The sequence below is a fragment of the Phacochoerus africanus genome, chromosome 2, assembly GCF_016906955.1.
Source record: "Phacochoerus africanus isolate WHEZ1 chromosome 2, ROS_Pafr_v1, whole genome shotgun sequence".
NCBI classification, from domain to species: domain Eukaryota; kingdom Metazoa; phylum Chordata; class Mammalia; order Artiodactyla; family Suidae; genus Phacochoerus; species Phacochoerus africanus.
Window position 1 is genome coordinate 83,944,559 of NC_062545.1, and position 13,910 is coordinate 83,958,468.

The 13,910-nt window shown below is 40.1% G+C and overlaps 1 protein-coding gene across 2 annotated transcripts in view; it reads left to right on the forward strand.

The window, feature by feature from the left end:
* The first annotated feature begins 1,620 nt into the window (after nucleotides 1-1,620).
* Nucleotides 1,621-13,910, forward strand: part of IBTK (inhibitor of Bruton tyrosine kinase) — a 102,284-nt gene continuing 89,994 nt past the window's right edge. The window contains exons 1-2 of one of the 2 annotated variants that reach the window (XM_047763349.1): nucleotides 1,621-1,810; nucleotides 11,999-12,686. In XM_047763349.1, the coding sequence (XP_047619305.1) occupies nucleotides 12,366-12,686 (321 nt within the window). In that variant the 5' untranslated portion in view covers nucleotides 1,621-1,810; nucleotides 11,999-12,365. The remainder of the gene's footprint in view (nucleotides 1,811-11,998; nucleotides 12,687-13,910) is intronic. The other variant, XM_047763340.1, reaches the window with a different exon arrangement.

Genomic DNA, 13,910 nt, shown 5'->3' on the forward strand with positions numbered 1-13,910 from the left:
AATAATTCTGTTGCTAAGGAAATACTTCTTACTTATAAAAAGTATGATCTACCACTTATGAAGTGTTATTGTGTGCTAGACACTCTGTTAAGTGGGATATATCTGTACATAGTTATGTTTTCACAACCCTAAAATGCATTATTGCTTCTATTTTACAGTTGAGGAAACTGAGGCTTCAAAAAAGCCAACTAGGAGTTCCCAGGCTAAGAATCCAGGGTTGTCACTGCTCTAAGGATGTTCATTTCCTGGCCTTGGAACTTCCACCTGCTGTGGGCTTGACCCCAGCCCACTGCCCCCTCCCCCCTCCAAAAAAAAAAAAAAAAAGAGAGAACTTGCCCAGCGACAAACAAAAGATTTAAAAGATTTGAATTTAGGTCAATGCATTTATTTACATTATGGGCTTTACTTGCCATTCCTAGCTTCTCCATGATTATAAAGGTCATCATACATAGCTTATTTTGAAAACCAGCCGATTTTTACATTACAAACTGGTTTTTGTTACATGTCAAAGGAGGAAGTCAGGCACCTAGAAGGGGCAAAGAGACAGAACAAGGTTTTGGGAAGGGCGGCAGGAGAGCTAGTTATTTTCCTATTCCCTTCACTAGGGAGGTGCGTGGCTTTGGGGATTCCATAAGGTAGGCTCCAAAAAAAGTAAAGCCGAATGGGCCTTTAAGAAGACATCTAGTTCAAGTCTGTCGTTTTATAGATGAGAGGGACTAAGTGGCTTGTATAATCGACACGTGGCAGAGCTGCACAGCTGTGTCTTGACTCCTAGCGTTGTTTGTTTTGAGTCACACTAGCCCTCCTTGAACAAACATTTACTGAATCAGGCCTACTTCGCAGGATGTTTCCCTTTCCCTATCCTAGTATCGATTATCGGCTACTTGCTTTCCTCCCTAATTATTTTCACTCCATTTTTAAAATGGCCCTTGGATGCAGAGTTAAAGGGGAAAAAGCATAGTGCAAGAGCCTAGGGTGAGGACTGAGTGCAGTGATCTGGTGAGTGGTATGACCCTGGTCTGGTCCCACAGCAGTGATCTAAGGAGGCAGTGACGCCTCCTGATTAAGGGAGTGACCCCAATATAATGCGGGTGTAGGAGCGGCCGGTGAGGGGCGAGGCTGAGTCTCTACAAGACAACGCCTTTGGCTTTCCTGTGACCCCAGGGTCAGGGCAACGGGAGGGCACTCTCGTAGGTGCAACATGCCAACAACGCCTTTGACTTCTGCGGCGTGGCCAAGGCATTCCGCTGCCCGAGGCATCCAGCCAGGTGTCCCAAAGTGTTTCTAAACCCAGGTTTATCCTGAGTTCCAAATCTCCTGCTGCGGGGGAGCGACGTTTCCTCTTGGGCGACGGCTGACCCCCGAAAGGGCCGTCACCTTCCCCACCGCCCCGATCGGCCGAGAGTCCCCGGCTGAGGCCTGCCCCGCCCCCAGCTAGCGCTTGTTGCCCCAAGGCCGGCGGGGTCAAGTTCCTTCACGCGGCCAGGGAAAGGCCAGAGCTTAGGACTGCCACGCGAAGCATTCTGGACAGACTCCAGCCAATCCGCAAGAGGCATACACGACAGTCAACCAATTAGCGCCGGTCTTATTCCCGGGTTCCGCCCGCGCCGGCCCGTCCCTCCTTGCCCCCCTTCCGCGCGCCTGTAGTCGCGGCTGTAGCTGCAGCCGCCTCCGGAACTGACCCGGGCCTGGGGAACGGGCCTCCACTGGCGCCCTTCGGTTTCTTCTGCTGCCTTCACTGAGGATGAGTCCCTGCGCGGCCGTGTGCCCACCCCGCGGAGAACACTGGCGTATTTTCATCTAGCGACTGGTGAGGGACTGCATGGCACGGTCCCACCCCGCGGAGCCGGCAGGGGCGGTGGCCTCCCCGGAGCAGGGTGGTGTCGGGCGTCGGGACAGTATTCTAGCTTCCCTGAGGGTGCGAGTGGGCCGCGGGGCGGGGACGCACAGGCTGCCCGGCTGCCCGCGCATTGGCGCGGGGCCAGTCGAGTGGCCTGGTCCCGGCGGCCGCCTTCAGGCCGCCTCCTCGAGCTAATGAATGGTCTGTGTAGGCGACGTGCTACGTTGCGGTCCTGCCTGCCACGCCCTCCGTCGACGTAGAGGTGCTGGGTTTTGATAGTTGTCTCGTGTCACTTTCCCTCGAGCCTTGAGTTTTAAGCCATTCCTCCAGGAGCCCCTGTCCCTTATCTCTTTCGTGGCGTCACTGAAGTTTTAGTCGCTGTGGGGATACTAACGATGAAGTTCAGCGTGAATCTACAGTTGTCTGTGAAAAGGGACCTGTGTGTGTTTTGGGGGGGCGTGGGGTGGACAGGAGAGAGGCCTTTTTCTTTTTTGGCCGCCCCGCAGCGTATGGAATTCCTGGGCCGGGAATCAGATCCGAGCCACAGTCACGACCTAAGCCTGAGGTGCAGCAACGCCAGATCTTTAGCCCACTGCGCCAGGCAAACGATCCAACCTGAGTCCCGGGCTCCCAGGATGCTCTTGATCTCATTGCGCCTCAGCGGGAACTCCCCGATGGAGGCCTTTTCTGATATCATGTTGCTTTATTTCTAAAAAATTTTAGTTCAGCAGTGAAATAAGTAACCCAGGACATCTGTGACTTCTGATCTCCAACGTAGTTAAAAAAAACTTAAAGTCTGTTGACCAGACAGGTTATTTTTCAGGAAGCAGAGACCGATGTAGTAGCACTTTTTTTTCCCCCTCATGCCTGGAAGCAGAGTGTGTTTGAAAATTGAAATTTGAAAAACAGTTTTTTTGAAGTGTAGTTGATTTACAACGTGTTAATTTTTGCTGCGCAGCAAAATGATTCAGTTATACACACATACACTCTCACGCTTTTTTTTTGTTTTTTGGTTTTTGGCTGCAGGGCCTTGATATGGGATCTCAGTTCCCAGCCCAGGGATTGAACCCTGCGGCAGCTGTGAAAGCACTAGGGATTTCCCAGCATTTTTTTTTTCTTCTTTCTTTTGCCTCCACTGTGACATATGGAAGTTCACAGGCCAGAGATCAGACCCGATCCACAGTAGCAACAATGCCAGATCCTAATCTGCTGCACCACCAGGGAACTCCACAACATTCTTTTTTAAAATAGTTTTTTCTTGGAAAAAAAATTCTTAAATCGATGAAGTTAACATTTTAATTTTATTAAAGTATAGTTGACTTACAATGTTGTGATATTCTTTTCCATATGGTTTATTACAGGATGTTGAATATAGTTCCCTGTGTGCTGTATAGTAGAGCCTTGTAGTTTATCCATTCTATATGCAGTAGTTTGCATCTCCTAACCCCAAACTCCCACTCCATTCCTCCCCCACCTATTTTCCCCTGTGGCAACCACTAGTTTGTTTTCTGTGTCAGTAAATTTGCTTCTGTTTCGTAGATAGGTTCATTTGTGTCATGTTTTAGATTCCATAGATAAATAATATAATAAGGTGTTTGCCTTTCTCTTTCTGACTTACTTAGCATGATAATCTCTAGGACCATCCCTGTTGCTGCAAATGGCATTATTTTGTTCTTTTTGTGGTTGGGTAGTATTCCATTGTGTATATGTACCACATCTTTTTAATCCACTCATCTGTTGGTGGACATTTAGGTTGTTTTCCTATTTTAGCTATTGTAAATAGTGCTGCTTGTGAACACTGGGGCACATGTATCTTTTTGAGATATAGTTTTGTCTGGATATATACCCCGGAGGTGGATTGCTGGATCATATGGCAATTCTATTTTTAGTAGAAAATCAAAATTTATCAGAAATACTGAAAGAATGTGACTCTTATGAGTGGTAGAGTTTATATGCCCATGATGTGCAAATTCACATCCTTCCATAGCTCCTTCATCTTTGTACTGTTTCTCTTTCTTTCTTTCTTCCGTTCTTTCCTTTCTTTCCTTTCTTTCCTTTCTTTCTTTCTTTCACAGCCACATCTGCGGCATATGCAAGTTCACCGGGTGAGGGCTGAATCAGAGCTGAAGCTGAATCCTGTGCAACAGCCATGGCAATGCTGGATCCTTAACACTGACTTGAAGCAGGAATTGAACCTGCATCTTTAGAGACATCGGGTCCTTAGCCTGATGAGCCACAGTGGGAATTCTTCTATTTTTTTTTCTTTCTTTTTGTCTTTTTTGCCATTTCTTGGGTCGATCCCATGGCATATAGAGGTTCCCAGGCTAGAGGTCGAACCGGAGCTGTAGCCACTGGCCTACGCCAGAGCCACAGCAACGTGGGATCCAAGCCACATCTGCAATCTACACCACAGCTCACAGCAACACCAGATCTTTAACCCACTGAGCAAGGCCAGGGATCGAACCCGAAACTTCATGGTTCCTAGTCGGATTCGTTAACCACTGAGCCACGATGGGAACTCCTCTTCTTTCAATTTTGAATTCTTGATTTTTTTTTATTGGTTTTTAGAAACTGGTATAGGGTAGATAAGGGCAGAAAGAGCTGTTTTCTAAAAAGAATTATAGAGGGTACAGATACTTGCAGAAACTTTAGTCAAAGCAAAGCAAATTTTACTTCAAGGAATTAAAAGTAGGTTACTTCAAGGAATTAAATACATGGCTCGTCCATTATTTTAAAAAAAGACTAAGGAGTTCCTGTTGTGGCTCACTGGGTTAAGAACCCAACTAGTATCCTTGTGGGTTCGATCCTTGGCCTAGAAACTTCCATGTGCTGCAGGTTTGGCCCTAAAAAGGAAGAAAAAAAAGGAAGAAAAAAAGATGAAAAACTTATATCCAGATCTTTCAGTATGCTAAATTTTGAGTAAGGAACTTGTTACGTTTTTAACTCTCTGTGCTTTAGAATGATACGCTTCTATAGACCGAATTACATAAGGAGCTCACCATTACTTGGTTAATTATTATAAATGATGTCAAAGTTAGTTTACTGTCATGAATAGGACAATAATTCTTTCCCCCCTAAAATTTAGGGAAGTTATTAGTTGTGAAACTGAGTTTTGCACTAATAAAATATTGAAGTTTCCTTTGTTCCCAGAGAGTATTTGAAAAAAACTTTAGAATGAAATACAATATTGATAAAGCTGAATTATTAATTTCCTGAAGTAGTAAGTCTTGATGTTTTAAAACTATGTGAACTCTTTTCAGGGCTTGCAGAGGGATATAAAATCTTGAAAATTGTTCAATTATGAGTCATTGTAATTTGCAGCTTTGTAACAGTTATTTTAATATAGATGCAAGCTTATAGGGAAGATACTTTGGTTTTAGAGAGCTCTTTTTTAAAAAACTGCTTATTGAATTTTGAATATTTTCTTTTGTGAGAAACGTAAGCATGGCATTCTCTCTGCTTCCTTCCCTTAAGGAGGCAAGGTACCTCCTTACAAGGCGTGTTATCATCATTTTGCAGATGAAGAAATTGAGGGCTAGAGAGATTAAACCATTTGACTTAAGTTTTAGGTAGCAGGAATTCAAATTTTATGACTACAAATAAGAGTCATTTTTTTTTTTTTAATTCTGTTACACTATTCTACTTCTCATTGAAGATTTCCTAACTGCATTTTGAGAGTGCAATTTGGGTAGAGTAGAATATGTGGAATCTAGAGGACTTTTTGTCTGTGATATTGGGTAGGCTACTTAAACTTTCACATCAATTTCCTTATTGTAAACTGAGAGTAATAATATATATAGGGCAATATAGGCTAGAAGGAAGATTTTATGTAAAGCACCATGTTTGTCCATGTGAAAGCTCACAAGGTGGTAGATGGATGGTTTTAAGCCATGGGCAGATTGGCAGCCTTGTAAAGGTTTGGGTAAAAAAGCTTTCCAAGTAGAAAGGATTCTAATACAGTTATGCTATTTTCTTGTGCCCACACACACACACACACAGACACACACATATGTGTACCTTTTTCCTATGTGACATTTTTTGGGTGCTTTCATGAATGAATTGTTTTCTTTTCAGAACAACTCAGAAGATAAATAGTTGTTATTCCCATTTTACAAATGTGAGAATTGAAGCTTAGGCAATTATGATTGTGCGCCCAGGGTCATTTATTAGTTGTGTACCTGAGTTACTAGCCCAGCATTCTGAATTCATTGAGTCTGAACTTGATATGCTACATCGTTGCCAGGTCTAACTGACATCCTCTTCTTGAGGTCACAAGGCTTTTAACACATGAAATATAGATATTGGTTGATTTTGGCTTTGGCTGTGTCAGAGAATAGCAGTCTTGTTTTTTAGGATGATAACTGAACTCAGCCATGGATGAATAGGATTGTGAGCATTTGTCGAGGGCTCAGCCTCTAGTGGTTGGCACCTTTGTGGTGGACCATTCCTCAAGGTTAAACAGTGGCCTGCAACTATCTGTACTTCTCAACTCAATTTCTCGTCAACCCTTCCTGTCATCACGTACATAATAGAAATCTTCGCCTTTAATTTCTTTGTTCCTTTGTTTATTTTTCTGATTTCCAAAGTATTTATAACCCTTACTCTTCTTCCTTGCTGCCCTATCTGTAATCAAACCCCAAACCTAGGAGTTATCACCTTGTACTGTCAATTCAAGGTCCTAAACATGTTTCTGAATCACTCACTTTATTTATCCTTAAAGAAAGGCACATAAAATTGTGTAATCTAGTTCATCCTTATATGTATTTTAGGCCTTACACATTGCTGTCTTCTGAATTACATGGAATTTTCAGAATGGACCAAGATGATTTTAGTGCTTTTACATTTACTGTTCTTTCTGCCTCAGATGCCAACCCACCCTAAATTTGTGAGGCAAACATGTACTCATCTTAAGTCTCCTTTGGGAAATCTTGCCTCTGTCCCTCTTGTCAGCTCCCCATTCCTGTAGGCCACTTGTTATATCTTTACCATAGGTTTATAATCATGATGTATTTTTAAAAATATTTGTTTATTTTTGGCCACACCTGTGGAATGATATATTTTTAGTGGTTAAATAAAAACCATTCTTGGAAGTGCCCCTGTGGTACAGCGGGGAGGGGATCTGGTGTTGCCAATCCTGCAGTGCGGATTTAGATGCTGGCCTGGGAACTTCCACATGGGCCTGGCCAAAAAAAAAGTTATTCTCTACCAAGCTGTGACCCATTGATGGTAGAGACAGTATAATAGATAATATATTTCATTCGCTTAGTATGATTGTTAAATGAGCTATATTTTTACTCAAATATTATCCATGAATCTTTGCTTTATTATCTAAAATATTTAAGTTCTGTTTATTTTTGTATTCCCAGTACCTTATGACCTATTGATACACTGAAGAGGCAGCATAATGTTGTAGAAATAGCTTGGACTTTACTGTTAACTAGATCAGTGTTTGAATTTCAACTCCTCTTTTACTGGTGGCGTTATTTGCTTACTTAACCTCTCTGTGATGAATAATATCATACCGTGTAAAATACCACATGCTTAATAATTATTTCATTTGCTTTCTTGGCCTTCAGTAAGCACTTGTTGAAAGCATAAATAAGACTGACACTAGGCATTGGAAATATAGGCCAGAAATTTAGGAGATACATGAAGAGTATACATGGAGACAGATTGGGGGATTATGAGCATGTAGGTTAAATAAAGTTAATATGAAGAGATTGAAGTTATCCAGAGAGAATATGAAATGGAGAGGAAAAGGAGACTGAAGATAGAACACCGAGAGAAGCCCAGCATTTGAAGGTTAGAGGAAGGGGAATGCCTTTGGAAGAAGTGGAAGGAAAGAGATCCCTTGCTTTAATGCTTCAGTGGTTCTTATGCTTTTAGTATTCTTTTATAGATTTCTTAGGAGAATGGACTATAAAGTAACATTATCCAAAAGTATTTGGCAATTTGGAGGTCAATAGTAACCTTATGTTAATGATTTCATTGGAGTAGAATGCATAGAAACCAGGTATCAGAGACACCGAAGCCCAGACTTGAACTTCAGGATTAAAATTTGTTAACTTTTTACTGAAGAAGTGATAGTAATAAAAGCTGCTGTTTGTTGAATATATTTTGGTGCCAGGCACCATGCTAAGCAGTTTCATTTATCACTACAGTAATCCCATGAGGTTTGGTGGCATTGTCTCTATTTTCAGATGAAGAAATGTGGGCTTATTTAGATTATGTAATTTTTAGAGTTGCGTAATTGGTAACAGCATTGCTGTGTTTGAATCCAAATATGTAGGATTCTAAGAACTGCTAGCTCTTAGTCACTTCCGTATTTATGTTCATAGTACTCTATTCTTCTTTCTTCATGTATTATAGTATGGTATTACTTTTATATTTAATACTTTTTTTACATTTTAAGTGTTTAAATTATGTGTAGTAACAAATTAGGGAATTCTTTTCTGTTGTACCTTAATTCTTTTTGTAGGCTTTGAATGATTTATGTAAGTGATTCCTTTCAGGTATTAGGAAGATACTGAAAAAACAAAGATGGCAAAATTTTAGAGCCTCGAAGCAATGTAATTAACTACCTTTGACTATTTTGCCATATATCATGTTTTCCAATTTAACATTTTAACTACTTGCGACTTTGGTACTTTTTTCTTTATGTCAACTACCACATACTTTTTGCTGATTTTTGGTTCAGATAAGGTGGAGCTGATTTTTATAAGGATTCTATCAAATTATAAAACATATAGTCTAGTAGAAACAGAGCTGGAGCTAGAAAGGGTTAGGAGTCATCTAGTTCTATGCTCATTTCCAGATGGGGAAATGAGAATAGTTTTTCTTGTGCATATAAACTTACTTATGTCCCACTAAATGTTATTCTTATAACTGTTTTTCTGTCATTGAGTAAATAGAGTTGTCTCTTGGTATCAATAGGGCATTAATTCCAGGACCCCAGCAGATAACAAAATCCACAGATGCTCAGAGTCCTTTGTATAAAATGACATAGCATTTGCATATAATCCACATACATCCTGCAGCATACTTTAAATTATTTCTGAATTACTTATGATACCTAATACAGTGTCAGTGCTCTGTAAATATGGTTGAACCTTGAACAACTTGGGTTTTAAGTGATGGGTCCACTTATGCTTGGTTTTTTTGTCAATAAATGTGTACTGTAGTACTACAAGATGTGCCTTTGGTTGAAACTACAGATGTGGAACCATGAATAGGGAAAAGCTGGATGGCTGTTAAGAGGGTCAGTGTGTTGTTCAAGGGTCAACTATAATTGTGAATGTTTTGTAAATAGTTGGCCAGCATGGGGCAAATTCAAGTTTTTCTTTTTGGGACTTTCTGGAATTTTTTAATATTTTTACTTGAGCTTGACTGAATTCATAAGTGTGGAACTTGCAAATGTGGAGAGCCGGCTGTATTTTAAAAACAAAACAAAAAAAATTCTTTGGGGGAACTTAGTATTTAGGATAATTTGATAGCTTGGAGAAGAGAATTTACATAGAATTTCTGCTATAAAAGCTTTAAAATCTAGACATTATGGATATGACATTTTATAGTACATTTTCCAGATTATTTCATTGTAAGAAATATATAGCTACTTTATTCTTTTTGATACATGAATAATCTGTTGCATGATCATATGGAATCATCTCTCAATTGTTTATTTTTTTTCCGTACAGTGATGGATGCAATGAATATATTTGTGCTTATGTCATTTGCACATGGATGTATTTTTACAGGATAAATTCCTAGGAGTAAAATTGCTTCAGTCAGAAGCAATGTGCATTTTACATTTTGGTACTTATTACTAAATTGCTGTCCATAAAGGATGTGCTAATTTACACTCACCAACAATGGAATAGGGTTTCTATTTTTCCACAGCTTCATCAATACATAGTAATATCAATCTTTTTGATCTTTGCCATTCTAATAGATGAAAAATGGTGTCTTGTAGTTTTTGCATTTCTTTTAAGAATAATTTTTCTCCTTTTTTGTCTTTGACATTTCTTATGTATATTTTAAACCGATTCATTGATCTTTTATAACTTTTGGATTTCTGATCTTTGTTTTGTTTTGTTTTTTTTTGTTTTTATCTTTTTAGGGCTACACCCTCATGGCATATGGAAGTTCCTAGGCTAGGGGTCGAATTAGAGTTGCAGCTGCTGGCCTGTGCCACAGCCATAGCAACGCCAGATTCGACCCGTGTCTGTGACCCTCACCACAGCTCACGGCAGCGCTGGATCCTTGATTCACTAAACTGGGCCAGGGATCGAACCCACACCCTCATGGATCCTGGTAGGGTTTGTTACCGCTGAGCTACAATAGGAACTCCTCAGATCGTATTTAGAAAGGCTTTTTTTTTTTTTTTGGTCTTTTTGCCATTTCTTGGGCCGCTCCCATGGCATATGGAGGTTCCTAGGCTAGGGGTCTAATCAGAGCTGTAGCTGCCAGCCTACGCCAGAGCCATAGCAACGCAGGATCCGAGCCACATCTGAGACCTACACCACAGCTTATTGCAACGCCGGATCATTAACCCACTGAGCAAGGCCAGGGATCGAACCCGCAACCTCATGGTTCCTAGTCGGATTCACTAACCACTGTGCCACGACGGGAACTCCAAGAAAGGCCTTTTGTGCTTTAAGATTATATATAAAAAAAGGGTCTCTGGTTTTCATCTGGTGCTTTTATAGTGTCATTTCTTATGTTCATCTTGGAATTTATATTGGTGTAAGATATAAAGTAAGTATTTAAAGCTATTTTTTTCTAGCGAGTTAACCAGTTCTCTTGATACCTGTTGTTTGATTATCATCTCCTGTGATGAAGGACCTTCCAGGCAGAGAGAACAGTGTTAGCCCCGAGCTTGGCACTTAGTAAAAACTAATGAAGAGAGCCTTGGTTATTGTGGTGGTGAAGGTGGAGGTGATGGTGATGATGATTATGTAGTTTTAAGGAGTAAAGATTTTGAATGGTAGTCCAAAAAAATCGTAGATTTAAGCATGTTTATAGCTTGTAGAGGCATAACTAGTTGAGTGTAAAAAATGCAGAAGAGAAGGAATGATGATTTGGAAGAAAAGAGGTGGACTCTTTAGACACAGAGGTTAACCTTCAACATGACACTGGAAAAAAGGTGAGATTGACTGATGTAGATACAGAATATTATAGCTGTGAAAGTGATATTAATGCAAATAACCAGTAATCTATAATAAGAATGGAAGGGAGTTCCCATTGTGGCTCAGTGATAATGAACTCTCCTAGAATCCATGTGTATTCAGGTTCAATCCCTGGCCTTGCTCATTGGGTTAAGGATCCAGCATTGCTGCAAGCTGTGGGGTAGGTCGCAGACTTGTGGCTCAGCTTTGGCATTGCTGTGGCTGTGGCGTATGTCGGCAGCTGCAGCGCCGATTCGACCCCTAGCCTGGAAATTTCCATATACCGTGGGTGTGGCCCTAAAAAAAAGAAAAATAAGAACAGAAGAGGGTTTTATTCCAGTCAAATAGGACAAGAGCCCAGGAACCAGCCTCTCAGTAGCTTTGAGGGAACTATTCTGCAGAGGTAGGGGAGGAGACAGTATATGTATGAATTATTTTGACTGGGAAATATATATAGTCAAGCATATATGTTGGTAAATGATTACTGTTAATCACAAAGAACTGATACCTTGAGTTAATGATTTTAGTCTTATTCTATATATGGGAAGTGCAAGAATCTGGTCTTCTTTTTAACTACTTAGGAGCCTTCATCCTGTTTTTCCCATCCTAAATTTCCCTCAGTATGCACTGTTGGTGGACTTCTGTAGTGGGTTTGGACTTAACCTTTGTATACCTGAATGATGAGCCACACTCTTCTTTAATGATTAAAACAGATCTACAGTGTATGTTCATAGGTCATGAAATAGGCCGCTGTAGTTAGCATAAAGTTCAAGCCAAGTTTGTATAAGCTGAAGTGACTTCCCCATGTCTCACTATGTGAAAATTTCTTCTATCAGTGAAAAGTTGATAGATTCTTTTTTTGTTTGTTTGTTTTTTAAGTAGGAAATTGGGGCATTAAGTTTATAGGAAATTAAAGAGGTACTTGTATTATAAAGTATTTGAGGAGAATAAGAGATAGATTTTGAATTTTTACTCTTTCTTTCTTCTCTTCTAGGTCACCCTTGCAATTATGGATATTTGAAAGGATCAGTCAGTGTGGAGGGGGAGTTCCCCTCCCCACTCCCCCTTGGTGCTTGACTCCAGGAGTAATTTATAAACTGCGGAAAGCTTTTTTTTTTTAACTAAATAACTTGTATTTGATATAAACTTTATAGAGCTATTTATAATTTTCTGACTGAAGTGCCAAATAAATTGTACAATTCTATATAGTTTTATACTGTTGCCACAAGGGTTTAAAGTATAATACTAAACAGGCCATTTATTCTCTATACATCTCTCTGAATAGCACCTTTGTCCTGGCTTTTGGATTTTTTTAAATTATCTGACTATTCTGAAGCAGTAAACTGTATAAAGCAATTAGGATGAATTCTTCCATCCCGGACTGCACATCAAAGTGTCGATCCCTGAAGCATGCTTTGGACATCCTTTCTGTGGTAACCAAGGGGAGTGAAAACCAGATTAAGGCTTTTCTCTCTAGTTACTGTTACAATGCTGCAACTATCAAGGATGCCTTTGGCAGAAACGCCCTCCACCTTGTTTCCTCCTGCGGAAAGAAAGGAGTATTAGATTGGCTCATTGAGAAAGGAGTGGATCCACTGGTGAAAGATAAGGAGTCAGGATGGACAGCTTTGCATAGAAGCATTTTTTACGGACATATTGATTGTGTTTGGTCTCTCTTGAAGGTAAGTGTCATTTAATTAAAACTCTTTGGTCTGGTATATGTTTTCTTAATCTTTTTCATATGCTCCAATTTCCAAAAGAGATTAGAATTTGTTCTTATCAATTGTTTGATGTCTCTTTTATTGTAACTCTTCTTAAGATAGAATTCACACCTCGTATATCTTTTTGTTTATAAATGTATGTATGTGTGTATTTGAGGGCTGCACCTGAGGCATATGGAAGTTCCCAGGCTAGGGGTTGAATTGGAGCTGCAGCTGCCAGCTTATGCCACTCAACACAGGATCCGAGCCACGTCTGCGACCTACATTGCAACTCATGGCAATGCTGGATACTTACCTACTGTGTGAGGTTAGGGATTGAACCTGCATCCTAATGGATACTAGTTGAGTTCATTTCTGCTGAGCCACAATGGGAACTCTTCATATATCTTTCTAATTTAAACCTTTTGTGATGTAAAATTTTAAGCATATACCAAATTTGCAGTATATTGATAAACTGTTGGCCAGTTTTGTGTTATATATGTCTCTCTACTGACTTTCTCCCTTCTCTGTTATTTTGAAGTAAAGCCTGGACATTTTGTCATTTACTCAGTACTGTGTATCTTTTAATATTTTTAAGAGATATGGTTTCCTTTTATTTATATTATTATCTACTTCAAAAGGGCAGCAGTTATTGAAATCACTTGGGGACTGTGTTTTGAATAGTGCCTTTATTTCTTGTTTGACTAGGATAGTTTTTTTTTTTTTTAAGGACCTGTCCCACAGCATATGGAGGTTCCCAGGCTAGGGGTCGAATCAGAGCTGTAGCCACTGGCCTACACCACAGCCACAGCAATGCCAGATCTGAGCTGCATCTGCTACCTACACCACAGCTCATGGCAATACCGGATCCTTAACCCACTGAGCAAGACCAGAGATCAAACCTGCATCCTCATGGATTTTAGTCAGATTTGTTACCGCTGAGCCACGATGGGAACTCCTAGGATAGTTTTTATATATTAAAAATTAGAATCAACCTAATTTATTTTGAAATTTCCCATCAAGTAGATTAAATCTAGGTTTGTTCTACTGTTTCGCCAAAAAATACGAAGTGTTTTGAAGTATCCCCTGATGTCATTTCGCTAATGAATGCAAATTAAAATCTATCAGAAGTCATGCAGTTTTAAAATGAACAATTTTCTTTTGTATAGGCATTTTGTTATGTTTGTAGAGGACCCAGAGAACAAA